Source organism: Sceloporus occidentalis, unplaced genomic scaffold (genome assembly GCF_023333645.1).
Source record: "Sceloporus occidentalis isolate IW3139 unplaced genomic scaffold, rSceOcc1.0.p SCAF_3, whole genome shotgun sequence".
In the NCBI taxonomy this organism is placed as follows: Eukaryota; Metazoa; Chordata; class Lepidosauria; order Squamata; family Phrynosomatidae; genus Sceloporus; species Sceloporus occidentalis.
Window position 1 is genome coordinate 100,110,706 of NW_028316983.1, and position 26,066 is coordinate 100,136,771.

The 26,066-nt window shown below is 38.9% G+C and overlaps 2 protein-coding genes across 14 annotated transcripts in view; one reads left to right on the forward strand and one right to left on the reverse strand.

Annotated features, from left to right (window-relative positions):
• The window catches only part of LOC149316476 (protein SPO16 homolog), a 67,648-nt gene extending 58,662 nt beyond the window's left edge, over positions 1–8,986 (forward strand). For all 10 annotated transcript variants that reach the window (XM_089515624.1, XM_089515620.1, XM_089515617.1 and 7 more), the window contains 3 exons: positions 1,368–1,536; positions 4,517–4,595; positions 8,799–8,986. In XM_089515624.1, coding sequence (XP_089371750.1) covers positions 1,368–1,536; positions 4,517–4,595; positions 8,799–8,933 — 383 coding nt within the window. In that variant the 3' untranslated portion in view covers positions 8,934–8,986. The remainder of the gene's footprint in view (positions 1–1,367; positions 1,537–4,516; positions 4,596–8,798) is intronic.
• LOC149316477 (glomulin-like) overlaps positions 8,936–26,066 on the reverse strand; it is a 34,001-nt gene continuing 16,870 nt past the window's right edge. For 3 of the 4 annotated variants that reach the window (XM_089515611.1, XM_089515612.1, XM_089515613.1), the window contains exons 9-19: positions 25,972–26,025; positions 24,821–24,851; positions 21,543–21,632; positions 20,672–20,713; positions 20,494–20,567; positions 20,237–20,321; positions 19,372–19,481; positions 18,092–18,155; positions 13,492–13,615; positions 11,173–11,255; positions 8,936–11,018 (exon numbers count right to left, since the gene is read on the reverse strand). In XM_089515611.1, the coding sequence (XP_089371737.1) occupies positions 10,932–11,018; positions 11,173–11,255; positions 13,492–13,615; positions 18,092–18,155; positions 19,372–19,481; positions 20,237–20,321; positions 20,494–20,567; positions 20,672–20,713; positions 21,543–21,632; positions 24,821–24,851; positions 25,972–26,025 (844 nt within the window). In that variant the 3' untranslated portion in view covers positions 8,936–10,931. The remainder of the gene's footprint in view (positions 11,019–11,172; positions 11,256–13,491; positions 13,616–18,091; positions 18,156–19,371; positions 19,482–20,236; positions 20,322–20,493; positions 20,568–20,671; positions 20,714–21,542; positions 21,633–24,820; positions 24,852–25,971; positions 26,026–26,066) is intronic. The other variant, XM_089515614.1, reaches the window with a different exon arrangement.

The following is a 26,066-nucleotide window of genomic DNA, read 5'->3' on the forward strand; positions in this document are numbered from 1 at the left end:
TTTTACAAGGTCTGGCCACATAGCACCAGGCCTACAAGGCTACTTAGGTCCAATGCTATATAGGATCATGGCCTTATACTACAGGCATTAAAACAGGAACAAATGACAAAGGAAAAAAAGGTAGGCTATTGATATTAAAGTCTTGCACTATCTGTAAACATAATCTTTAAACATAATTTGGTCTACTGTATCAGGCTTTGATTAAATATGCTATTTAATACACATACTAAGGACTGAGCTGAGAGCCTTACTTCACAGTGTGTATAGCATACTTACCTCAAATCTTACACATAGTGACTTTACAATTTCCTAAAATTAAGAAATTTTGTAATGGCTGCTGTCATCAGGCTATGCTCATGCTCATTTCTGTAGGACACTTTTGAATAAACTTAAGTTGATACAAATAGTAGAGCTTTATTCTGTAGATGGATGAGCAAACCAGGGTAAATTTATGCTAAAAGGAGAGATAGTTGTGGGGTGTGTTTAGTTTTTGGTATGGGCTTTCAAGTTGCTGTGTTTACAAATTCCGTGGCATAGTAAAGGGGCTAGTTCTTTGACCGGACAGGGTAAGGCAGCCACCTCATGCTGTAAACTTGGAGTACTATGGAAGGGCAGCAAATGGTTAGTTATTTGAGTTATTATTATATTTTATCTACATCCAAAGTGAGGGAGGGACACTTGTGTGATTTTCTTGGGCTGCCCAACATAGCACTGTTGGCAGCTGCCACGGTAAACCCCTTCTCCTTAAAGAAAAACATCTAGACTTTGCCAGTTGCAGCATTCTTCCCCTTCCAAAAGCCTTATTTCATCTCTCCTCTCTACCAACCCAGCTCACAGTCTGAGAACCAGTGCAATAAAGCAAGAAGCCCATCAGGACATATAGAAATCCACAGCCTCAGACTTTTTCATCCCTATTTATTTGACAGTCCCATGGATTCCAAGGACATAAACTATTGTAGCTTAATTTCTGAACAAACTCTGTTTCAGTAGTTAATTGCCCATAGAGCTCCGCTCAGCTACCTCCCTGGCCCAATTCAGACGGGACCTAAAGACCTTTCTGTTCCGGACCGCATTCCCTGAATAAGGTCCTATAGGCCTCCTCCGCCGCACTGGCAACGGGACTGGCTAACCTGGGGCCTTTTGTTTTTACGTTTTCTGTAATTGTGGTATGTTTTTAATTGTTTATTATTGTATTTTAATTGCTGTAAACCGCCCTGATCTGATGGAAGGGCGGTATATAAATAAAAACTTTATTATTATTTATTTATTTAACATATTCCAACTTTTTATGTATTTTGATTGTGCATTTTTTTTAAAAAAAATCAACATTTGAGTCTGTCTTGATAACAAACTTTCTCCTGCCCCAGGTGTTGCATTTTTGTTGGCTGATGCTCAGGGTTTGTTTGTCACTGACAGAGAAGCCTTTTTTCAAAGAATAAAGAAGTTCATGAGCATTCATAGGAATGGATTTTTGCTTTTGTCAGCTGCCCTTCATGGACCAAAGGAATGGGATGTGATGTTCAAAGTGCAGCAGAGGTAGGAAATAAATAAATCATCAATAGTTAGTTTTATTTTCAAAGGGAATTGGGGTGAACAGTGTGTAGTACTCGTCCACTCATCAAAATGATAATTTTTGTCACACTCTGTGGAAACTGTTAAAAGAACAGTTTAGGCAGACAATAACTTTGCCTTGTTACTTCTAAGAAATTCGTCTCTCTCAGTCAATATGACCTAAGTTCTAGCCATTTTGATAATACAGGAAAATTCTAGAAATGTAATAAACCAGCAAAGCCCCCAAGTTCAATGTAGTGCAGTTTAGTATTTACTTTCAAATAGTTGTTAGGAGATTTTGAGCCCTATCCTAATAAAATTAGCTTGGAAGTAAATCCTGTTGATTTCAGTAAGGCTTGCTTCCATGCAACCATAGTAATAAGTGCATCATATAGGATCTATGATTTAAAATGCCAGCTCATGCATCTAAAGAACCAACCACATACAGTCAGTATGGGGAATTGTATTGGTTCCAGGTGCCAGATTGCTCTCTGAGACTAAAACTAGTGAACCAGACATATCAAAGAGTGAATGAAGAAGCTCCACCCCTCCAAGCCTTATGCCTAATTCTGTTTAGGCTGGGAGAAAGAGAAGTATACCCCCCAAAAAAAAATTCTGATCAGAATGGGTAGTACCACATCTAAACCCAGGGTAATATCACTAGTATTGCAAGAGCTGCATATCTTGATAGCGTAAGAGGCTGGTTGAGTCAGCCTTCCATTTTCTTTCAGAGGGTTAAAATAATGTATTGAATTGTTGCCTAAGATTACTGGATTGTATTCAAGATTTCAGGAGATCAAGGAGTTCATCTGTTACTTCCTTGTTTTAGCATGCTTATAATTAACATTTCAGTAATAGGAAGATAACAAAAGAAGAGGCAGAAAAGAAGAAATGCAGCCTACAGTAAATGAATGTGGAAACTTGCAATTATACACACTTAAGGAGGGGTGGCAGCGATTGTACCACAGGAGAAATACCAAGGGAGAAAGAAAAGGATCCAGAATATACAACTGCATACGATAATACTCTCCCAAAGTAACATGATGTATGAAACACTGTGGGTGTTTATATTTTGGCACTGATAAATGGAAGAACTATAGTACACTCTTACACAAGCATGATCAACAACTGATGTGAAAGGCTTTGACATCAAAGAAAACAGTTGGGTCAAGGATACCTGGACATTTTCCTCTAGAAAGGTGTGAGTGTCCAGAACAGGTGGACTATTGCAATCCATCTTTTGACACACATGAAAGGGAAGCTGAGATTCATACCCCCTACAAATGTTTTGGAGATGGGCTGCCACTAAGAGTTGTATGACATTTATCCTGGGTTTAATCCCATGGGTGGCATATCCAAAACCACATACCACCATAGCTTCACATGACACATTCAAAAGGATGGTATTTGCTTCAACTTTCCTACACAACAGGTTCCATTCTTTTGCACTAGCAGTGTGATTTGAAAACTGTTGTCCAGCATCTTCTCTGAAGATGCCAGCCACAGATGCTAGTGAAATATCAGGAATAAACCTTTCTAGAATATGGCCACATAGCCCAAAAAACCCACAAAAAATTATGTTGTCCAGCACTTATTAAACTAGACGATTACAAGCAAATAGTAAAAAGCACTCAGTTCCCATTTCTTAGAAGTATTTTCTCTTGTTCCCCTACATGGTATGAAGATTAAATTGTAGCTTAATATTTTGCTGCTCAGATCGACATCAGAAACTATGTATTCAGCTCCTAAATTCCAATTTCAGGAGCGACATAGATATAGGAGCAGGTCAACTATATATTTATTTTCTGCTCTGCATCAGAGGAGCAACTATTCTAATGGAATGTTTGATTTCCAAATAGCTGAAGCTAAAACAAATGTAGGTAAAAGTCCCGAGCAGTTTGCCAGTTGCTGCAGAGTGGCAGAATATGTCAGGGGACATAGATGGCTGCTGCCGATATATCAAACTGCTTTGTCCATTGTAATAAATGGTTTCTCAGGCTCTTCCTAGCTGTTCTGCCACCATTTTTTTAAAAAAATAATACATATTAGACAGTTTATATCAAGTAAATGAGACTCTCAAGGTCAAGGCATATATTGGTTTGAATATGTCATCATATTTAGTGGCAGTTCCAATCACCAAAAACAAACCCAAACAAAATCCAACAGCCATAGATTTGGTGACAATCAAGTTTGCATGGGATGTTTATCCTTAGATCCCAAAGCTCTTTCTCACAACAGCTTCCCCTGATGGAAAATAGTAGCTCGGTTCATTTTTACTAAGACTGTGGTGTTACTTAAGAAAACCGTTCTCATAAGACCCCTTATGGTTTTCCTCTGACTATTTCCCTTTTAAAAAATACAGGTATTTTAAACACAATTATGTATTAAACATAGTTTGTGGTTTAGCTTTTAGTCTGACCATGTCCTTGGTAAGAGTGAAATTCCTGAGGGAACATCTATTCTACACAGATAGGGAAGGGTCTTCTTGCTGCCCCGAATTGTGTGACTTGTCAAAATTTTCATTTTAAAAGCAGCTAGGAATATTCTGCAATTAGCCATACTAATGTAATCTATCTAAAGGTTTCCCCCTTGGGTTTATTAGTCCAACACTGCAAGGTGTAGGGCAAGGCTGGGCAACTGTATGGCAAGGGTTCATTGAAGTTATATGGCAAGGGTTGGCAACTGTGGCCCTCCAAATGTTTTTAGCCTACAGCTCATATCAGCCTTAGCCAGCTATACCAATAGTGAGGGATGGTGGAAGGTGCATTTAGCATCTTTTGGATGTCCACAAATTGTCTACTCCAAACTAGTATTTCAATCCAAGTGACACAAAAAATGTGAGATTTTGTAAAATCCAAAAATGTAGCAATCAGATTCAATTATAGTTATGTTCTACCAAGCTGCAATGAAAAATTATAAACACTGTTTCTAGCATGATAGACATTGAAGAATGTTTGTGCTTCAGGTTCTTAGGCAGTAATTTACGGATAATCCCAGTTCACAATACTGCCGAAGCTATTAAACTCATGCTGACTATAGCAAAGGTAAGCAGCGTAATTTATTTTATTGTCAAATAATTAGTAGTACAAAATAGCTCTGTGCCTATGCTAATACATTGACATAAAGGTTTCCACACAGGTAAGATTTCTTTTAAAGTCTCTTGCCCATTACTATGCAGTTAACTGCACCTAATACAGTTACAGCAGGAAGTCTGTCTTTCAACCACCCAGTTATTGTTTATTTTTTGTACTATGAATTATAGGTGCATCTAGCAGCAGGCATATATACATAACTCTTCATAAAATATGAAGCAAAGTAAATAATATTAGTTATTTCTGTAAGAACTGATGATGATGATGATGATGATGATGATGATGATGATGATGATATTTATATCTTGAGACACAAACTGGCTTACAAATTAAAAAGCTAATACAATTAAAAACATATAAAGGTGACCATTAAAATAGAAGTAAACTAGCATAGCATTAAAACACATCACTCAGAATAAAATACAATTAAAAAGATAAAAGTGCTTTAAAAAGTACATATTGAAAGAATTAAAAATACTAAAACACATTAAAATAATGAAAATGAAGCTATATACAGACCCTTTAAAAACTTCAAAACCAGCACCGCACAGCATTAAAAGCCTCAACCATTTGTAAAGGCCAGAAGGTGCAAACATGTTTTATTTTGCCGTCTGAATGACAGCAAGGACGGGGCCATCCTCGCCTCTCTGGAGAGGGCATTCCAAAATCTGGGAACAGCCACTGAGAAGGATCTCTCCCTTTTACCCACCAAAGGAGCTGGAGAAGGTAATTGGGCAGAGAGAAGGGCCTTTCCAGATGATCTTACAACCCTAATGGGTTCATACAGGGAGTTATAGCCCTTCAAATAACCTGGATCCAAGTCATATAGGTCAAAACCAGCACTTTGAATTGTGCCTGGAAATGGACCAGCAACCAGTGCAGCTTTTGCAACAGGCAAGTTGCATCTCCCTGTAGCCAGCCTCATTTAACAACTTGGCTGCAGTTATTTAGGCCATTGGAAATTTCTGAGCACATTTCAAAGGCAGCCCCTGTAGAGTGCATTACAACAATCCAAATGGGATTTAACCAAGGTATGTACCATCATGGACAGGTCTTACTTCTCCAGGAATAGGCGCGGTTAGCAAACTTAGAAGTATCATCAGCATACTGGTAACACTTGACCCCAAAACTCCAGATAACCTCTCCAAGCAGTTTCTTAGATATTAAATAGCACAGGGAATAGGACTGAACTCTGAGGGACTCTATAAGCCAATAGCCAGGGAGCTGAACAGGAATTCCCAGCAGCACCCTCTGAGAACACCCCTCTAGGAAAGAACTAAGTCTCTGTAGCACAGTGCCCCCAAGTCCCATCCCAGAGAGGCGATTCAGAAGAATACTGTCATGATGAGACTTACCCACCCACCTACAATCTTGGATAGCAGTGGTGATCCCACCTCTTCCACCAATTATGTGAAGGTGATGGCCACTATCCCACCAATTCTTCACTGTGAGACTTGAACTCAGGACTCTCTTGAGTGTCTCTTGCATTATAACCCTCTTTAGATGCCAGCCCTCTGGGTTTCAATTCCCCCCCCCCCAGCTTGACACCAACTATTCTTTGAGAGCCACACACCCACTATCTAACGTGTCCCAAACCTAAAAGACTTTTCTCAGTGTTGGTAGCACTTCTAATGTGTTTCGGCTTGTTGAAACAGAGTAATAAATTTATTTACAAGTCAGGCTGAATACAGTATCTGTCAGTGGATGGAGTTCACAACAAATATGGTGTATGAATACTTTATCAGTTACAGTTTCTTTAGCATGTCTTTTTAGTTGTTTCTTTATAGTTTTATATATAGTTCCCTTACAGACTAAGTTCTCACATAAGCTTTATTAAACTTTTGTATCTTATAACCCTTCTGGTTACCTGTGACTCCACTAGTCCCCAAACACTATGTCTTCCACAGGACACTACAACAATTTAAGAACACTCATCGTCCCTTTCTTGGGTACCTAAAACCCTTTCTAACTACCTCTCACAGCAGCCTAACCTAGCCTCAACAGCTCTTCATCCCTCAGGGCACATTAAACACCATCCCCTCCCTTTTCAAATCTGCTCCTCCCTCTTATATACTCACACCTGGAAGCAGGCTTCAACTTTTCCTGGCTTCGCTCCCATTGTCTAGTGCCAAGGTAATAATCTGCCTGTTGTCTCCACAAATATCTGGTCAATGGTATGAAAAGCTGCTGAGACATCCACCAGAACCAACAGGGACACACTTCCCCTGTCCAGTTCCCTGTTGTCATCAAGGTGACCAAAACTGCCTCTGTACCATAATCAGGTCTGAAACCAGACTGAAATAGAGCAAAATAATCCACTTCATCCAGGAACAACTGGAGTTAAGAATCCACCACACATTCTGGTACATTGCCCCAAAATGGGATGTTGGGTACCTGTAGTTATCTAGTATTATAGGATCCAGGGAAGATTCCCCCCCCCCCCAAAAAAAAAAAAAAAAAAAAGACTCAACACAGCTTTGTTGTAAAGAGGCATTAATCATTTTCCTGGCCCACTCAGCCAGTTCTCCTCTGGCCTGTTTTTCAAAAACAAAGTGTGTGTGTGTGTCACGCACATATGATATATACATTCATTCATTCTGTTCAATATGGCTCACTTTCTGTTGACAACATCAAGAGAATTAAAAGCAGACTGTGAAGTTTTTGGCCCTTTGGCCCTCAAGATGTTGTAAGACTTCAACTCTCATTCATCTTAGCAGGAATAGATAATGGTGGGAGCTGATCGGAGCTGCTGTTCAGCAACATCAGGAGGGTCACAAGTTACTAAAGAGGTTAACTGTATTTTAAGCTCTTATGCTTTAATAAGGAACTAAGGTTGATACCAACAATGATCTTTAATCAGGAAATAATGGCTGTGATGCTAATAGCCACTGTAACCATACTAGCAGCAGTGGAGGCACAGCCAGCAGTGTAGCAGCAAAGGTAATGTGGTCCCACTAACTACAACTACAGCAGTATGAGGGTGGCAGAGAAAGACACCTTGCCAGAGAAGCTGGTCTGGCAGCTCCCAAGCAGTTGTCACTCTCCTTGGCATTGTGATACCCCACTTGAGAAAGTAAGTGCCTCTATCAACATAATCAATAGTTGTGCTGCCTTAAGTTACCAGCAGGATCCCGGCCATTAGAATTTAGCAAGATCAGAAAAGACTTCACTGAGTAGCATCGGGGGCGCGTTACAGACCGCCCCTTTGAGGCGGCCTGTACCTGCCCCTTTCCCCGGGGTATCAGGGCCTCAGCGGCTAGAACGGCAGCTGCTGAGACCCCGATCCGCCACTTTCCAGGCTGCGGGGAAGCGGCAAAAGGCCACTTCCCCGCAGCCTGGAAAGGGGTGTCCTTGGGGCTTCAAGCCCCAAGGACACCCCGCAGCGGCGGGGAGGAGGAGAAAGGGGCTGCTTGACCCCTTTCTCCTTTGCGTCGCTGGGTGCAGCCATGTCAAGGCTGCGCCCAGCGGCGCAAACCAGGAAGGAGCTCCGAAACGGAGCTCCTTCCTGCTCCGTGCAAAGGGCGCACTAAGTGCCCTGGCACGGAACGACATGTCCGCACCGCCCCGTATAGAGGCGGCGTGGTTGTGATGTCATGGCGGCCCCCATGTAGATGGAGCGCCGCAATTTTGTATGGACTCAGTCCGTACTAGGGTTAGGGGGGTGCGGAAGCACTGCACCTTCCTAACCCTAATACGGACTGACTACGTACTTTCATGGCGGTCTGTAACCCGCCTATGTCATTTCAGTAGGGGTATTCCACTTTGTGCTTTCTAGGGGTATAACTAAAAGGCAGTCTGACACCATTGTATAGAATCCTGGGATTTGTAGTTTTGCAGTTCTTTTGCCTGCTCAGCCAGTGTGCTGGCACCTCACAAAACTACAAATCCCAGGATTCTGTAAGATGAACCCCATGGCAATTAAACTGGTGTCAAAGTGCAATATTTCTACACTGCAGATATACCCTAGGTCTGAGTGCTCAGGTATTGTGAATACTGATATTTTGCCAATCCAATCAGTTATCCACAAATGAGTCATTTACAGATTAATTTATGTAACTGGCATGGTAATGGGAACAGTCAGTTTTTAGTTCCTGTTTTATTAGTTTCATAAGCCATCAAGTTTAATATATTCTATTTCTTACTCTTCTTGCAAAGACCACTTCAAAACCACATGTGGACAACATTCGTTATAGGATGTCAATGGCAAAGACACAGATTGTAGAGCAAAGCCCTGTTTGGAAAATGCTTCATCAGCGCCAACTGGATTGTAGTTTAATTAACACCACTTAAGGTTTTAATCAAAATGTTGACCAAGTTTATTTACAAAATACAGTCACAGTTTTAAGATTTAAACACTGAAACCACAAAGGAATCAGTTTATCAGTTTGGAAAATACATTTATGTAAAACACATTCAGAATGAAAATCTGTGTAATCTGTTTCAACTTTAATTTCCTGCCTATGTACCAAAAGACATTGCTGTTCCCTTATACTAATGTTCAAAAAGAAATACTACTTACATTTAACTCTGGAAAGAAATAGCCATTCCAATATCCTTATACAATATTGTGGGATTATGATCATTAAGACCATAGAACAACTGCCAGCAATTTCAAAATGCATAGTAATGTATTTTATACCAAAATAATTATTTGTTGAGTTACATTCCTTCTTTCCTAAGAATAATCATACTTGTTCTATTAGTCCTCTTTCTCACAAATGAAAATAAACATTGTTCAAGAGGTATTCTTTCAAGTCAATGATCCTGATCTCCCAGTGTCATTATTCAGGGCTAACATGACTGGAGATGTTCTGGCTTCACCATTTCAGAAATAAAGAAATTTACTCATAACTGAAATCTTGTGTTAAGATCTCCAGTGTAGCTGCTTGATACATTTTTTACAGTGTGTTTACTGCCATGGCTCCTCACTGCTGAACAATTTTAGGCAAACTGGCATGTAATCAAACAGTGCTATAAAGTCCAAAACATACTGCAGAAATAATCCAGTTTGAGATCGTTTTAACGTAGGTGGAAATATCTGGGGCTGTGTTAGGGAATCCTGGGAATTGTAGTTTATTATAGCACCAGAGCTCTCTAACCGAGAAGGCTAAATGTCTCACAAAACTGCAGTTCCCAGAATTCCCTAGAATTGAGTCAGGGCACTAAAAGCAATTTCAAACTGGATTATTTCTGCAGTGTGTTTTGGACCCATGTTATATTTCACTTATCTCTGTATCTCTCAAGATAGAGTAAATTTCCTGTTTGTATACTACAGGTCTAGAATGTCTTTTTTATGACAGCAGAAGCCTATGCTTATTTGTTTCCTCCATTCCACTTACTGGAGACATTCCTGATTGCTCTTATTTTTCTAGTGGGTATCTCATATCAGAAGCAAACAAACTTTTCATTAGTTTTTCCAACCATGCTTAATGTTTTTTAACCATTCATAATGTTGTGTCTGATGCTCCTTTCAGAAATGCTTGGAGGTTATAACCCTATCTTGAAATTCCACAACCGGTGGACTTCTGGTGGTAATTACTAGTGCCAACACAAGGTGTATATAAAACTGTGCCATTTAGGTTCTGTAATAACTGGTAAGTTTTGTGGATCTTTTCTCTGCACAGCAGCCTAACTGTAAGTGATTCAGTCAGACTGATTGAACAGAAGGGCTCTTCCCACTCACAGTACAGACTGAGATATAGCAGAGGACCTTCAATTGAAGGAAAAAGGAGGGAATGAAAGCATTTTTACTCATCCACCCCTATATTGAAGGCTTGCCATTCATGTGGAATATATTTTCAAGGATTAGGAAAAATTGCCCCCTCCACTTTCTCTAAAGTTTGTGTATCAGTAAATCTGGCTCCACCACACTGAATAAAACTATGTGAGCCTACCAGTAATATTCCCAATCACACATCTTAAGTCACATCAGGTGAAAGACTGCTACATTATACAAAGCCTATTATGTTATTCATGCCCTTGTGAGAAGCATAGCTCAGATCACTGGATTGGTTTAGCAGATCAGTATGGTTCAACAGAGGTGGAGACACACTTAAATGTGTTTATGTATTTAGCAAATATGCCAAACAAGCTTACTCCTGAGGTTGTTTTCTACCTACATTATATTTTTCTTGAACTTCTTTTCTAGAAGTCTATAAAAGCACTACTCAGGATACATTTAAAGTTTGGTACTTTGTATTTTCAAATCAGTGTCAGAAATATAAATACAGTGCATGATATGAAATATTAGGGTGAGGGAGACAAAACACTTTATTTGATCCCAACAGTTCAGTACGCAAGAGTATCTGTGAGTTCTTCTACTCTGGCCAGAATGCTTTCCATTAAATCAAAAGTGACAAGTGCTGATTGAAGAACCTGAAATATTAGGGGGAAATGTTAATAATACATAAAGCAGTTACTAGCGTCCCTCCCCAAAATATATTTCTAAGTATATACAAGTCTTTCACTGGCAAGAAACATAAAATTTGCCTTTATATGTGAACAGTTTCACCAAAATCAAATCACTTACCTGAAGCTCCATTTGAGAAGTCAGTTTAGCCATCTTTTTTCCACCTACTGTTATAGATGTAGATTCCGTAGACGTGGAAGACTCTAGCAAGGAAGAATAAAATAAACTGGTAATATCTCTTCTTGTAATTTTAGCACCTCTAGCTGCTGCTTTTGAAATTTCCCACTATTTCATCTGGCAGACCTGGCAATTCCACAAAACAATGCTGGACAAAATGAATGTCTCTCCAAAGACTAATTAGGTTGTCCTGCTCCATGAGTCTGACTCTTTCTATCTCTTGAGAACATCCATACAGGAGGTACTGAGTCTTCAATGTGGACTTATTCTCATCCTTAAAAATGAAAACCTAACAAAACTAAATGTTAGTACACAGCGCTAACACATGATTTTTACATGAAACAATGGAGTGTGGCAGGAAGCACACACTTCTTTTCTCCCTATGCCTCCTGCAACCACACTTGAAATCTGCAGCCCAAACCTATAAGGACTATCCACCCTTTCTTGCCACAGATTAATCAAACTAGGATACCAATTCATATAAATGATTGCATGTGTAGACTTCTGTTTACACTGAAGGCTATGTGCACAATGGGCATGGGGAAGTACATGGGTCTGAAGAGCTTGCTTCTGTGATTCACTAAAAATAAATAAAATTTTATCTTTTAGCTGCATACATGGATTAAACCTACAAGTACATGCACGATTTTCAGCAACCAATTACATCTACTTTTGGGAAATAATTTAGATTTTAGAACTCAAGCCCTGAATATACTAGTATAGAATCAGAGTTGGAATAAAGGTATAGACAAAATCACTCTGTAGTGAATTCCCTGATGTGAAGAGGTCAAGATTCTTGGATTCTCATCAGTGAATATAACACATCTCTGCTTTATAAAGATTATCAGGACAAGAGTCTAGCGCAGTGATGGTTAACCTTTTACAGACCAAGTGCCCAAACTGCATCCCAGACCCCACTTATTTATTGCAAAGTGCCACGTCCCTCTGGCTTTCTAGTAAGAAATTCTGGCAAACTCTGTGCTAGGGCGACAGCATGGGTGTCCACAGAGAGTGCCATAGGTTCGCCATCACTGGTCTACCAGGTTTCTTAGCTGTATATAATATTCAAAAAACCATCCACTAACTGCCAAGAAAGGGCATTTAAAAATCTCTTGAACAGTATGCCGAGCTATGCTAAATAGGACAGTGAATCAGTATTTCGGGGGGGGGGGGGGGGGGCTGGGAGGGAATTAATTCTTGAATTCTGATTGACATTAGAAAAGGCCAGCATCCAGTGTTGTGCCGCTAGTGGATCCCACTGCTTCTGTTAGAAAAGGCAATCTTCCTGCTTTTCACAACCCTCCTGTGTGCACCTTGACAATTTGTGCCAGAGGAAACCCTTTGAAGCAGCTTCTGAAGCAGAAAGGGGAGGCGAAGGAAGTCTCAATTCTGCTGGCATGGATACAAAAATGCACCATTAACTTGAGCACAGGTGTCTTCACACAAGTTCTTCCGTAATGAAAATAAATTGCCATTGAACAGGCAAAACTAGACTATGGCCAAGATCCAACATCAGTCTACATTTTATAGATTTATGAATTCAGTTATGTTGTAGAACACACAAAACCCTGTTAGTGAAGATATGTATCCAGACACTGGTAAGAGTGCCCCAATGCACATTGGGCACCTCTTAGCCAGTGTACACATACACATCAAAGAATATCCTGATGTGCATTAGTGCCCACTGCCTATTGGACCATGATGCACCAGTTACCTCACTGGCTACCACTGTGCAATGGATGCCCATATGTTGTAAAGCCACAGCAGCCACTGGTTGAGTATGGATGTTGCAAAACTCCTTAGTTCAATTTTGCCCACACATAAGGCTATTTATGAAGATATAAGTCCCAGCAGAATGTCAGCCTAACACACAATATTAGAACTATTTGTATTTTTTGTTTGTAAAAAGCCACCAATTCTTTACCTTTGTGAGTTAAAGGAAGCTGTTAATGTTTTCAGTAGCAGAAACCTGCTTTGCAATCAGAAGCTCTTAAGTTCAACTGAGAGGTTTCCATTTGAAGATCTTAAGGACTTCAGATAGCTATTGACACAGACCATACTGTGCAGGCGTAAAAATTGTCTAGTACAGTTTTGTTCACACACACCCACCCCAACAATGCTGACTTCGGTTTCTTTTTTGCTCCTTAATTCTTTAAAGCAATTAAACACCTTTGTCTAAAAAGAGTAATCATAGTAGCCTCCATCAACTCCCAAACAAATTTCTAAACTCAAAAAGAGTTTAAAATAGTGAAGCCAACTTACCTCCTTTGTTTTCCTTTCTATTTTTTATTTCTGCTTTATAGTGTGCTCGTGATAGACAAAGTCCAGTCTGTAAAGGCTTCATGAAAGTCTGCTGAATCTTGAAAAGTTCTGTCCATACACAAGTCTCAAGAGAAAGGGAGAAAAAAGTCAACTTGTACTATAGCAGTAAAGTCTGTAAATCTAAATAAACATTTTCCCCACAACTATGTAATCTGCTGCTTTTAAGTAAGGAATGGAGTTTAGATCCTGTATGGCTGACCTACATTTTAATCTGTTGAATCCTTGCAGCCCTTCCACCCATTGTGATCCAGCTTTTACCTTATTTATAAACTAGACCTTAGCTCATCAACATCAGTGAAAACTGGAAACCCACTGAGTCTTTGAACACAGCTAAGTCTACAGAATGAAGTGCAGCCTACAAAACTGTGCTTTTCCATTATAATAGCTGCAGAAGAGTTATCTTTGGGCCAGCTTTTTTATGGCTTAAGTTAAACAAATTGTGGTTGCTTTTTATTTGCAACATTTTAATCATTCTTTCATTAACACTCAGATTGTCAATTGAAAATACTAATCTAGGATTTTACACAGTTTTACCAAACCAGGAATTTTTTCTTCTCCAGTTTCTCCTCTATCACACTCACAGTACAGTAGATCATATGCCAAGGGAAAGCCTGCTATTAATTCACACCAGTGTTGGGATATTATCCATCAGCAAAAAGCTGGGGAGTATCATCAAAGGTTTTCATTGGTATGTGTTTTAATGTTAAATACAAAACACAACATGTATTGACATATTTGTGCCTTATTATGTCTGTTTCGTTTTTTTTCACTGAGGATTTATTATAGTGCAGTAAAAATTACAGCAGTCAAAAGAGATATGTTTCCATCTTGTTTATAATAACCAACAATGTCTGGGTTAACTAAATGAATGCCACTTCACTGACATGGAACTTCCTGGTGCTTTGGGGGTGAGTGTCCTTCTCAGCATTGAAGCAGCCAGAAAACCAAAATTTCACTCACTTTTCAATGCTTAACAAACCTTAGCTAAACAGTGCATGCTGACAAGACTATTAGGAAGTATGAGTGATGCAAAGCCTGTTGCAAAATGTAAATATAAATTGCTTGCTTAACTAGCTCAAACCATTTGTCCATCAAGATGCAGCTGCTGGATAGGAAAAAGCTATTAAAATCATTACATTTTCAACTGTAACACCACTATGAATACTGTATATTGTAGGAGACATAAATTGGTAGGCAGACAAATGTGGGTGTTGAATAGTGAGGAATGGACTTGCTATTGCAGCTGTGGTTTTGTGCCCGCATGAAGGCCCAAATGTGAAGTAAATTTGAAGTAAAAAAAAAATCACTGAAATCCCTAACGAAAGCATAAAAGTGATATATGAAAACCTATTAACAGTTATGTGATCTGAAAGCTTCTCCTCACCTAGATTATTATTGGAAAAATATCTTAGTGAGTCAACACAATGATTTTTGTAAGTGTACCATTTTTTAAAAAAATGTCCCTTACTAAGCTGGAGCTCAAAGGTTAGCATAGCTCAAAGATTCACCATCACTCTCTTTTAGGCCGTCTGCTCTAGGGTTTTAGGAAGCTTCAAGTAACACCTCTGTAGATGCTCCTGTGAATGCTGGGTAAGTTAAGTTTTGTTGTCCCCACTGACCCTTTGCTCATGTCCTCCCATAAGACACCATGCATCTGTCTAAAGGTTGCAATCTTATTCTTAACAGGAATGTATTTTTAGATTCTAGTATTCAACATGAGAAAACAAGAACAGTTAAGGATGAAGTGGAACCTAACTACGTTTATTAACTCCTAGGATGTCCAGATTCTAAATCTGTCTTGTGTGTGTCTAGGAACTCCCGAGGCTTCTCTACAGCCTGAATTAGTCTTCATGGGGGCTTCTCAATATTTTCTGAGTCAAGAGAGACCCAGCTAGAGTTCAGACTGGCTTATGCACCTCCACAACACCATCAAAGCTAGTCACGATTTCATATCATGGTTCTGGAAGTACTGCAGCATCACCAATCATAGGGAGTCAGAGAACATCACATGAGTGGCAGGGGGCTGATATGTAAAAAACCCATGGGAGTGTATCAAGGGAAAGTGGTTATGCCCATTTTCAATATATAAATAAATAAATAAAAACTTGCAGTGAGACACACTTTTAGACAGATTTTTAAAAATAACTCATTTCCAATCTTAGTAATTCTATTTACTAAACTTATTGGTTTACTAGATTTCAGAAAGAAGGCACAAAGAAATCTTCTAAAGTTAAGTACACAAAATTCCACTAAAATCAATGGAATATACTACATCTATCTGTTCATTTACATGCTTAATCCCTAAAATACCTACTTGCCAAAAAATAATGCCATTAAAAACATAAAGTTTTACTTCTGAATAAACAATGGTAGAATCAGACTGCAAGATTGTCCACATAAACTGATTTATTTTATTTTAGAAACTAATGTCTAACAAATAGCATCTAAAATTATTAACCTGGGTTAATTACCGTATTTTCCGGTGTATAAGACGACTGGGCGTGTAAGATGACCCCCAACTTTCCCAGTTAAAATATAGAGTTTGGGATATACTCGCTGTATAAGACTACCCCTCTTCCAACGCACACCAAATAAAAATTTTAAAAATCAATTTGATTTCAATATGGTAATTTTAATTCAAATGCTTATGACATGCAGGTACTTAGCAGGAAAGCTTGTTGTATGCAAAGCCTGCTTGGATTGGTGAGCTCTCCCTGCCTGCCCAGCCCCCCCTGTCTCCAAGATTTTATTCTATCGTACTTGTACAGCGGTCGCCACATATGGAGGGGATGCGGCTTTCATATGGTCGCCACATATGGAGGGGATACGGCCGTGGCAATTTTGAGCTCCCCCCACCATATGCAGCGACTGCAGATTCTCCAGTCCAGCTTGGAAGTTTCAGCACCCGCCCTATAAGATGATACCTGGCATATAAGACAACCCCCGACTTTTGAGAAGATTTTCCAGGGTTAAAAAGTAGTCTTATATGCCAGAAAATACAGTATGTACCTTGTCTATTTGTGTCAAACAATAGATAAAGAAACCATATTAGAGAGCAAGGCCTGTTTAAAAAAATGGTGCCAGTATACTGCAAAGAAGATACTAACTAAGCTGAGGTAAAGCTCTGCTTGCTGCCAGGGAGGGATAAATGATTTGCTAGCTCAGAACAGAGCTCTCCAAACTGGGCTGCCTTCAGGATGCAGAGAGCTATTTACCTTCCAGCAGAACAGAATTTAGCTGAAGATGACAGTTCAGCAATGCCTATCTACCAGGAGCAATTATAATGATGTGATTTGGCTCCATTGCTCTCTTTTTTTTCCATCAGTGATTTCAAAAGCATTGCTTGCAAGGCTAAATTTAGCTCACTCATTGTCTTGACACAATAAGACAGGACTACACATCTTATATAAGAAGAGATAAGTTAAGAATTGCATCATAAGCAAAGATACATCAAAAATATCAAAGGTGATATTGGGTTTTGACTCTTAAATAATACCACGTGGGTCTTAAAGAGGAAAAAATCTTAATACAGTTGTCCCTTCTTATACATGGATTTTTTACAGACAGATTCAAGCATCCACAGTTTGAAAATGTTAAAAAAAGTATAAATTTCAAATATCAAACCTTGATTTTCCATTTTTTATAAGGGACACCATTTTGCTATGCCATTATATTTACTGGGACTTGAGCATACATGGATTTTGTTATTCACGGGGGATCTTGGAACCAAACCCCAGCGTAAAATAAGGGTCCACTGTATAAGTAGATACCTCTCTTCTGATAGAAACTAATAATTGACTGATTAAGATGGACTTATATAAATCCAAATAAAGTAGTCACCCCTGCTACTGCTTGAACGGGTATATCCTACTAACAAGCTGGATTACACTTTAGTACTGTGAGCCTGTTGTTGAAACTGCATCTGTGGAAGGGCTTCAAAAAATGGAACACTGGTACTTAAAACAAAGGTTCCTTTTCCACTGAAAATAGAAATTACCCTTTTATAAAGTGGCATATTTAAAAATCCAAATGTTTTATAACTTTGCTAGGAGAAGTTCCACATTTTTAAAGTCAGACAGAGGGCTTCTCTGCCATAATCCAAAAGGTATTCTGAAATGATGGTGTCTTTTCTTAAAAAAAAAAAAAGCCACAGAAAATGGGAAGGTTACATACTGATGACAATAATATCTGGAAGCCCCTGCAAAGCCTGTGAATGAGGTAAAGTGACTGCACAACAAAAACCTTATAAAGAAGCACTCCAAATTATTTATATGTAAGAAAAATAGACTATTCATAAGGGTTGCTACACATTAGTACTAAATTATTGCAAGGGTATCTGGAATTATATGTTCGGAATTGGATATTCAGTACATATAGAAGGAACAGGTAACTTTTTTTAAAAATTACATTCAAGAATAATTCATCTGTTTATTTCAATGGCACCATTCTTCACAAAACAGTAGTCACATCAAACACATATCTCACGCACTCCTTCTTTTACAATGATTACCATTTTTTTGCAAGATTCTTTTGTACTTACTCGATTTTCTGCTTCCTTATCTATAATGAATATATATCGCAGTAGATTTAGTGCTGCCATAATTCTGCAAATAAAAGATACTTAAAAATTCCATTAGGTCACATAATATTTTTCATTCACAGAAAGATGTTCTGTAGAGGACTCAGTACAAAACAGGTTTATGCTATGAATCAACCTCATTGTTTTTGCAGAAATGCTGTAAGAAGATTAGATTTCCACTCTCTCTTCTCTTGAAGGCTTTCCCTGAGTACTCATGGATTCTACATCCCTCTACATCTACATTCTACATCCTTCTATACCATTCTCAATGAATTTGCCCAGTTATGGCCAAGTAGGTTTCTGAAATGCTCAAAAACAACATACGCCACTCACCTGAAAATCAATTAAAAAGAGCTAAATATTCTAAACCTTCTTGATTAATCAATAAACTGCATGACTGTTAACAAATGTTATTTTAGACCAGGTGTGGTCATGTATCTTACTAGAAGCTTGAAAATTTCCCCCTAAATCCTCTGCAGTTTCCTATCCCTGTTGTAGATATTTATTCAATTCAAATCTTGTCTGTCTTCAAGACATCACCTGGATTGCATGTGCTTGGGAGCAAGCCCTTTCTTCCCTATCCACCATAGCTATGATTCATTTTAGCATCTTTGCTTCATGGGTTTAATGGAAGACAACTATAATTTAGGTATACAAGTTGAGTATCCAAAATGCTTGTGACAGAAGTGCTTTGAGTTTTTTGGAATACCCATATTTGCATGTAGGTACATAACAGGATATCTTGGCGAGGGGACCCAATTCTAAACACAAAATTCATTTAGGTTTCATATATAATCTGAATGTACCATATACACTTGTCTATAACTCAACCTCATGTGTAAGTTGTGGGCAGGTTTTCGGGCCAGAATTATGGGTTTTACTATGACCCATGGATAAATCAAGTCAAGGGTAAAACTCTGGCACACATAAGGGATGTAAAGGATGAAGAAAAGGAAATGATGCCAAAGAGCTGGCAAAGTTCCAGCAGGCATGATCCCCCTAAAGCCTGGACAGATGAGGAGATAACTATAATGAATTGTGGCTGTGAGGGTGGGAAGGAGGTGACCAGGCACAAGCAGAGCTAAGAAAACGCACAAGTCAAAAAGGATGAAAAAGCAAAACAAACAAAATGGTGATTACATTACTAATCATTATAGCCTTTAACTTTAATATGATAATTAACCCACATATAATATGATATAATATTATTTTAACCCACAAAAGCTCTTGCATTATCTTACCTGTCTGAGTTCTGAAGTAGATCAGTTGAAGCACCTTCAGGAAGATGTAACACTCTGTCTAGTAGTTTGATCAATGAAAGCCCAATAAAAAAACTATGGCCTTCTGGTTTCTGAAAGGCAACATATGGTACAGAAACGCTTAGCCAATACTTTCTTTGTACAGTCAGCAGCTGTATTAATATCAAGCTGATCAAGTTCTAGAAATTAAGATCATCTATTTGTATTCCATCTTCAAGATAGCACTTTTGTTGGCTTGTTTTTGCAATAGCACCTTTATGTTGTCACACACAATTCCATACACGTTTAAATTACATGGGCCCTACAGCAATTTTTCAAGAGTTTTTGTTTAAGTATTTGTTCAAAATCCTCTTAGTGCTGGCCAGCAAGATGTGTACAGATGTGTTTCTATACAAGCAAAGGGACACACAAGATTTACAACATGTGCACCACCAGACTGTTATAATATGTAACACTTCTGTAACCACTTTCATTTACAGTAAGTATTTTCTGTCTTTAAATATCTTCATAATTTTCGAAAGGACAGAGATGGTCAGAAAACTGCTTACTAAAAAGAAAAATGTCAGTACTTTAAAATGGTACACAACAGCTCAACATCATTTATAAATAAAAAATGACAATAAACCTAACTACTTCCACTTTGCCTCTATCCTGTTTGGAGAACATCTTTCCCCTCAGTCACCCCCTTCCTACCACACACACACGCAACATAAATTTTGGGGGGATCCTTTGAAGGAGCGAGTAATATAGCCTGTGGCGATGTCACAAGGAGAGGAAAACTGACATATAGGCACACCCAATCAAGGAATATAGTTTCCCCTTTGGAAACCTTAATAGCACTTCTCACCCGTAAGGCTAAATCAATCTGGTTTTTAATATTCTGAATGACAAATCCTTCCACACCAGAATGGTTACTTGTTTGCAACAAACACCTGCAACAGAACACAGAAAAAAAATATTTTGCTTTATGCCATGTATCTCAGATGCAGTTCAAATTTCTGAAGCATACCCATCTGCAATAATATTAAAATGAAGATAATTGAAGTAAAATACAGTATTCTCAGTATTTCTTACTTATCTTAATTGTGCAACACTAAAACATACCTGAACAATATGTATTTTCCTTCTTCTTCAAACTTGTCTATGCACAGCTGTAAAACTTTTATACTCTTCTTTCTCTACAAAGAAATGCAAGCAATGTGGGAATGAATGAAGGGAATGAGTGAGAAAGTAAGTTTCAGATACAACTATCTTAAAGTGTACATGAAACTCAGTTACGTACCAGGGATTCAAAAGGGCACATTGTAGCGACTTTTACCAAATCCTGCCATTAAAAATGGAAAGAAAAAAAATTGGAGCCAAATGAAGCAAGTTAAAACAAACTCTATTCAAGAATGTGATTTTAAAAAGGAACTAATTCCAACTCACAACTATAAAGGAAACAGTGCAGTAAACCTATAACTCCACCCTTAAGCCAACTACTGCATAGATTATATATTGGAGAGGTCAGAGTAGCAAGTGATCTGCAATAAAGGCAGGGAGAAGTGGATTAAGGAGAGAGTGACAGACATCAACTCAGATATAATATTATACCTGAGACAGCCATAAGATTGCAGCAAGTGTTTAGAAGGAAAGAAAATCTGAACTGATTGACTCCTCATTAAATATAATCAGTTCATTTGCACACTTTTGAAAGAATGCATGCAACATGTAAGGTAACTGGTTTACTGCTTCTAACGGAGTCTAAAACCAAATGCTAGTTCTAACTGTAGTAGACCCATTGACTCTGTGTGGGGTTTTTTGTAAGTTTTGATATACCATTCAGCAACTGATTCAGTGGATCTAAGAACTGAATTAAGACCTGGCTTGTCTTAAAAGAATTTTTTTAAGGGAAGATAATTCTGTGCTATTCACATTCTGACAAAATAGGTTTTCTCTTAGGCTCATAGATTCATTGGACAATGCACAGGCCATAATTCAGTAACCTAGAGCATGATCCTTATATATTCACTAGTTTAGGAAATACAATGGGACCATGAATATCTCCCAGGCCTCACTTGCCAGGCAGCAGCAGCTGTAAATGACAGAGGCCTATCAACATAGAAAGAGAAGCATAAGGTATGATTACAAGTTTATTGTTTCCATCACCTTACCTCAGATGTTGTAACAAAGACTTTGAAGTCCAAGGATTCAGTGAGAAGGCTATTATTTTCCAGCCTCATTAGACAGTTCTCCAACAGAGCCTACAAATTATGTTAATAGATAAATTATACATTACAGGCATGATCTATCTGACACATAGCTGCACTACCCAATTGATTAAAATGGAAGATGGTAACTTATATGTCTCAAAATTCCATAGACATGTATTAGAATTAGAGCATTCATGTTTTTCAACTGTGTTCAGTTTTAGTCATTTGCAAGTGGGTAAAATTTTTAGGTCCACTTTATTATGCACAGAACCTCTAAGCCACTAGAGTTATTTTCTAACTTTATTGTTAAATTGCACAATTTACAGGAAGCTGCTTTTGATTTCAGCCAGAAAAATGCCTAGCACTATAACAGATGGGGAGTGTCCATTTGGAGACAGGGCTTGTATCTATTATTCTTTGTAATCTCATTGTGAGATCTGCTTCTTGGTCTTGCTTGACAGGATGACGGCAACTGGCAGATTACAGACAACATGTACTGCCCATTTCCAAGCAAATGCGCTTCAGCCTTGAGATTTACAAGAAAGTAATGTTTTCAGACACAATAGTTTGGATTAAAACATCCCTGAGTTCTACATAGAAAATTAAAGCAACTTGCCAACAGAACGGTAAAAATCTATCAGGCAAAGAATATATTCTCATGTAGCTTCCTGGGGATGGGGCTGCATGCTGGCATATATCATACGCAGGAAGAAGCCGAAAAACCATGGACCTTCCACCCATCCTTATTTTGACATTAATCTGACACTCTGGCTTAGCGTGCCAAAGTAACAAAACAAGCACAAGATTGTTATGTCACAATGCACCCACTGGTCTCATATTTATTTAGCTGAGTGTTGAGGGAGCTGGAGCATCCTATCCACAGCTGCCATTTTGGGCAACTGGAAATGATGTTGTGTCACTCTTGGGTGCCTTTTGGATTGCTTTGGGGGGATGGGTTTGTCTTTTGCAAGGTATCCTCCAAAGCAGCCTTTTATAGTGTTTGAAAAAGTGTTTTGTGTTTTTTAGCAGGAAGACAGCTTTTTGGGGGTGCTGGAGGAGTCAGGAGGGGTCCAAAGGGCCACACCAGACTCCTCCAAAGGCTGTGTGTAACCCATAGGCAGCATGAATCAAAACCCCAGAGTAGTTCCTCAATGAACTACATTTCAATTAAGAGAGCTGGTTGCTTAGCATAATGCTTAATGGATTAGGTAGGGATGGATTGTGGCTAAGTGGCAGAACATGTGCTTTGAATACAGAAGGCCATAGGAATAATCCCTTTTTAAAACTACTGGCTAGCAGGAGATGGAAAAAACCTCTGGGTGAGGCCAATGAGAGCCACCATCAGTCAGAATAGAACACAATGGGCCAGTCGGACTAGAACGCAATGGATTAGATAAACAAGGCAATAATTTACTGTGTTCCTTTGAGAATCATGGTAGGGACCTGAACTTTACCATGCCCTACTATGAATGAAATGAATGAAAATTTATTTATATCCCACCTCTTCTGTTTTGGGGATCGAGGCAGGTAACAACATGATTATACAATATACAATGATAAAACAATAAACCCACAAAACCCTAGCATAACCCTCCCTCCCAGTTTAAAATTAAATAAATCATAGTTAAAATATATGTAACAATACATCAAATTTTTTGACACAATCCACGAGTGAGAAAGTGGTGAGGAGGGTGGATTCAATCGGTTCTAGACATGATCAATCTGGGAAGGCCTGCCGGAAGAGAAGGGTATCGCCTTTTTGAAAGCCTCCAATGAGGATAATTGGCGAATCTCTTCCGGCAGATCGTTCCAAAATTTTGGGGTGGCAGCAGAAAAGGATCTCTGGGAGGTCACCGCCAGTCTGGTGGTTCTTGGTTGTAAGAAATTTTTCCCGGAGGAACGGAGTGTACGGGAAGGATTATATGGGAGGAGGCATTCCTTCAAGTAGACTTGAACCAAGCCATGTAGGGCTTTATAGGTGATAACCAACACCCTGCACTGTGCCCGAAAGCTAATAGGCAGCCAATGTAGTGACTTTAGAATAGGTGTAATTCAGTTGAACCTGGATTTTCCAGCGACCAGTCTGGCTGCCATGTTTTGTATCAACTGAAGCTTCCAAACATGAGGGGTTGCCCTATGTAGAGCACATTACAGAAGTTAAGACAAGAGGTTACCAGAGTGTGTACCACCATTTCTAGGTCCCGCTGCTCCAGGTAGGGACGCAACTGGTGTATCAGCTGAAGCTTATAACAGGTACTCTTGCCTGTCATGTCAATCTGAGAAGACAGTTGAAGCGACAAATCCAGAAGCACTTCCTAGCTGCGGACGCAGTCCTTCAGGGGAAACGTGACTCCATCTAGGACTGGCGGACTGATGTCCATACCTGGATTGGGGTTACCTATCATGAGTACCTCTATTTTGTTTGGATTCAGCTTAAGTCTATTTTCCCTCATCCAGTCCATTACTGACCTCAGTCATTCAGAGGAGAGATCCTTGGTCAATGAAACAGTCCGAGACATAGAGAAATAAATTTGGGTGTCATCAGCATACTGATAACACCCCGCCCCATGTCTCCAGATGATCTCACCAACCGGCTTAATATAAATGTTCAATAGCATTGGCGGACATTATCGCACCTTGGGGGACGCCTGATTTGAGATCCCTCTTAGCCGAACAACTGTGACCAAAAGATACCATCTGGAATTTGCCAGAGAGATAGGACAGGAACCACTGCAGAGCAATGCCTCCGATTCTTAATTCCCTCAGGCACACCAGAAGGATACCATGGTATATGGTGTCGAAGGCCGCTGAGAGGTCCAAGAGCACCAACAGGGCCATACTTCCCCTATCAATGCACAGACTAAGATCATCAACCAAGGCGAACAGGGCAGTCTCAACTCTATATGCCAACCTGAAGCCAGTTTGAAATGGACCCAGATAATTGGTGTCCTCCACTAGGGGTGTGATCTAAATCCATAGAATCATAGAGATGGAAGAGGAAATTAGACTGTAATCCTAAACCCCATTGAAATCCACTGACTAACTGCAAAGGAAATGACATATGGAATCTGAGTGATGCAAAACAATCAGAAGCAAATCCCACTGAATACTGTCTAGAAGTGTTGCTTTAGTTTCCCCTCTTTCTTTAAAAGAAAGAAAAAAACCCAGGACAGCCAGATTGGTCTTCTGCTTCTGGAACGCATAAAGAGTAATAGATTATAAATAAAAGGTATACTTACAAGTCCTTTTGATAAAACAGGTTCTTCTTGCCTGCAAAAAATTAAGATGTCATCAATCTCTGAAAGACAAATTTCTAGTTACCTTTTCCAGTAACAGATAAGATGCTTTCATTACCAGCATACTGTATCTATAATATTTGCCCCAGATCTCCTTCCTAAGATGCTGTCTGGCAAAGGTTCTCTAACTGGACCTTTTCCTGCAACTTGTTTGTAGGACAGCTAAATGGGTTATATGGGAGTCTTTTTTTCTTTTGGATAATTTTTATTAATTTAATTTAATAACTATACTCAATACACAAATCATAATTTGAAAACTAAAAGGTTCCCCCTAGCTCACCCTTCCTTCCCCTTCCACTCATATTAATATATGTGTTATATGATGCGCTAGAGAACCTAATATTCCTAGAGAACATATTAATCAAATCCATGAATAATCAAATCTGCAAAAGTCAAAGCCACAAATGTGGAGGAACAAGTGTATACTTTTCTATTTGTGTATTCTTATTATTAGTATTCATCTTCCTTTTATGAGTTGTTCTTGAAAGAAAAGTATATTTATTTATTTATTATTTACTTACAGTATTTATACCCCACCCTTCAGCCCTAAAGGCTCTCAGAGCAGCTGACAATTATTATTATTTTTAATTAGACAGTTCCCTGCCCTCAAAAGACACGACACAAAAGGAGAAGGGAATGGTGGTGGGGAATAGGATCAGGTCCAGCAGTTCTTCTCTCCCTCTGAGGCCTGGACCAAGGCAGAGAGACTGGAAGGAGGGCTTTTCTCCTTAGTTCAGGCCAGGTATATATTTTTGGTTATGTGAAAGTCTTGACCAAGTTGCACAATATCCATGTAAGTCAATTACTCATGCAGCCGTACTATACTTTGTCATAATTTTCCATACCTGCAAAGTGCTGCCAAACTCAAATGCAGGAAAACACATGATCTCTATAAAATAATAGGTCTGAAGATGGAATTTCATCAGGTTAGGCCTTCACTGTCTGAAACATCACATTGCTCTAAAAATAAAATTAAGCTAGAAAAGCCTGAAATCCACCCTTTCACACAATTCTGGTTCTGCTGTGCCTTTCTTTTTCTATAATTTAAAAGAACACAGGTATGGAATAAAAATAACAGGAATGAATAACTTTACCTGTTCAACAGAACTCGAATGTGCACCATATTACACTGAAGCATGTATGATGGGCTAGAACAGAGTAACATATATAAGACAGAGATGCACAAGAT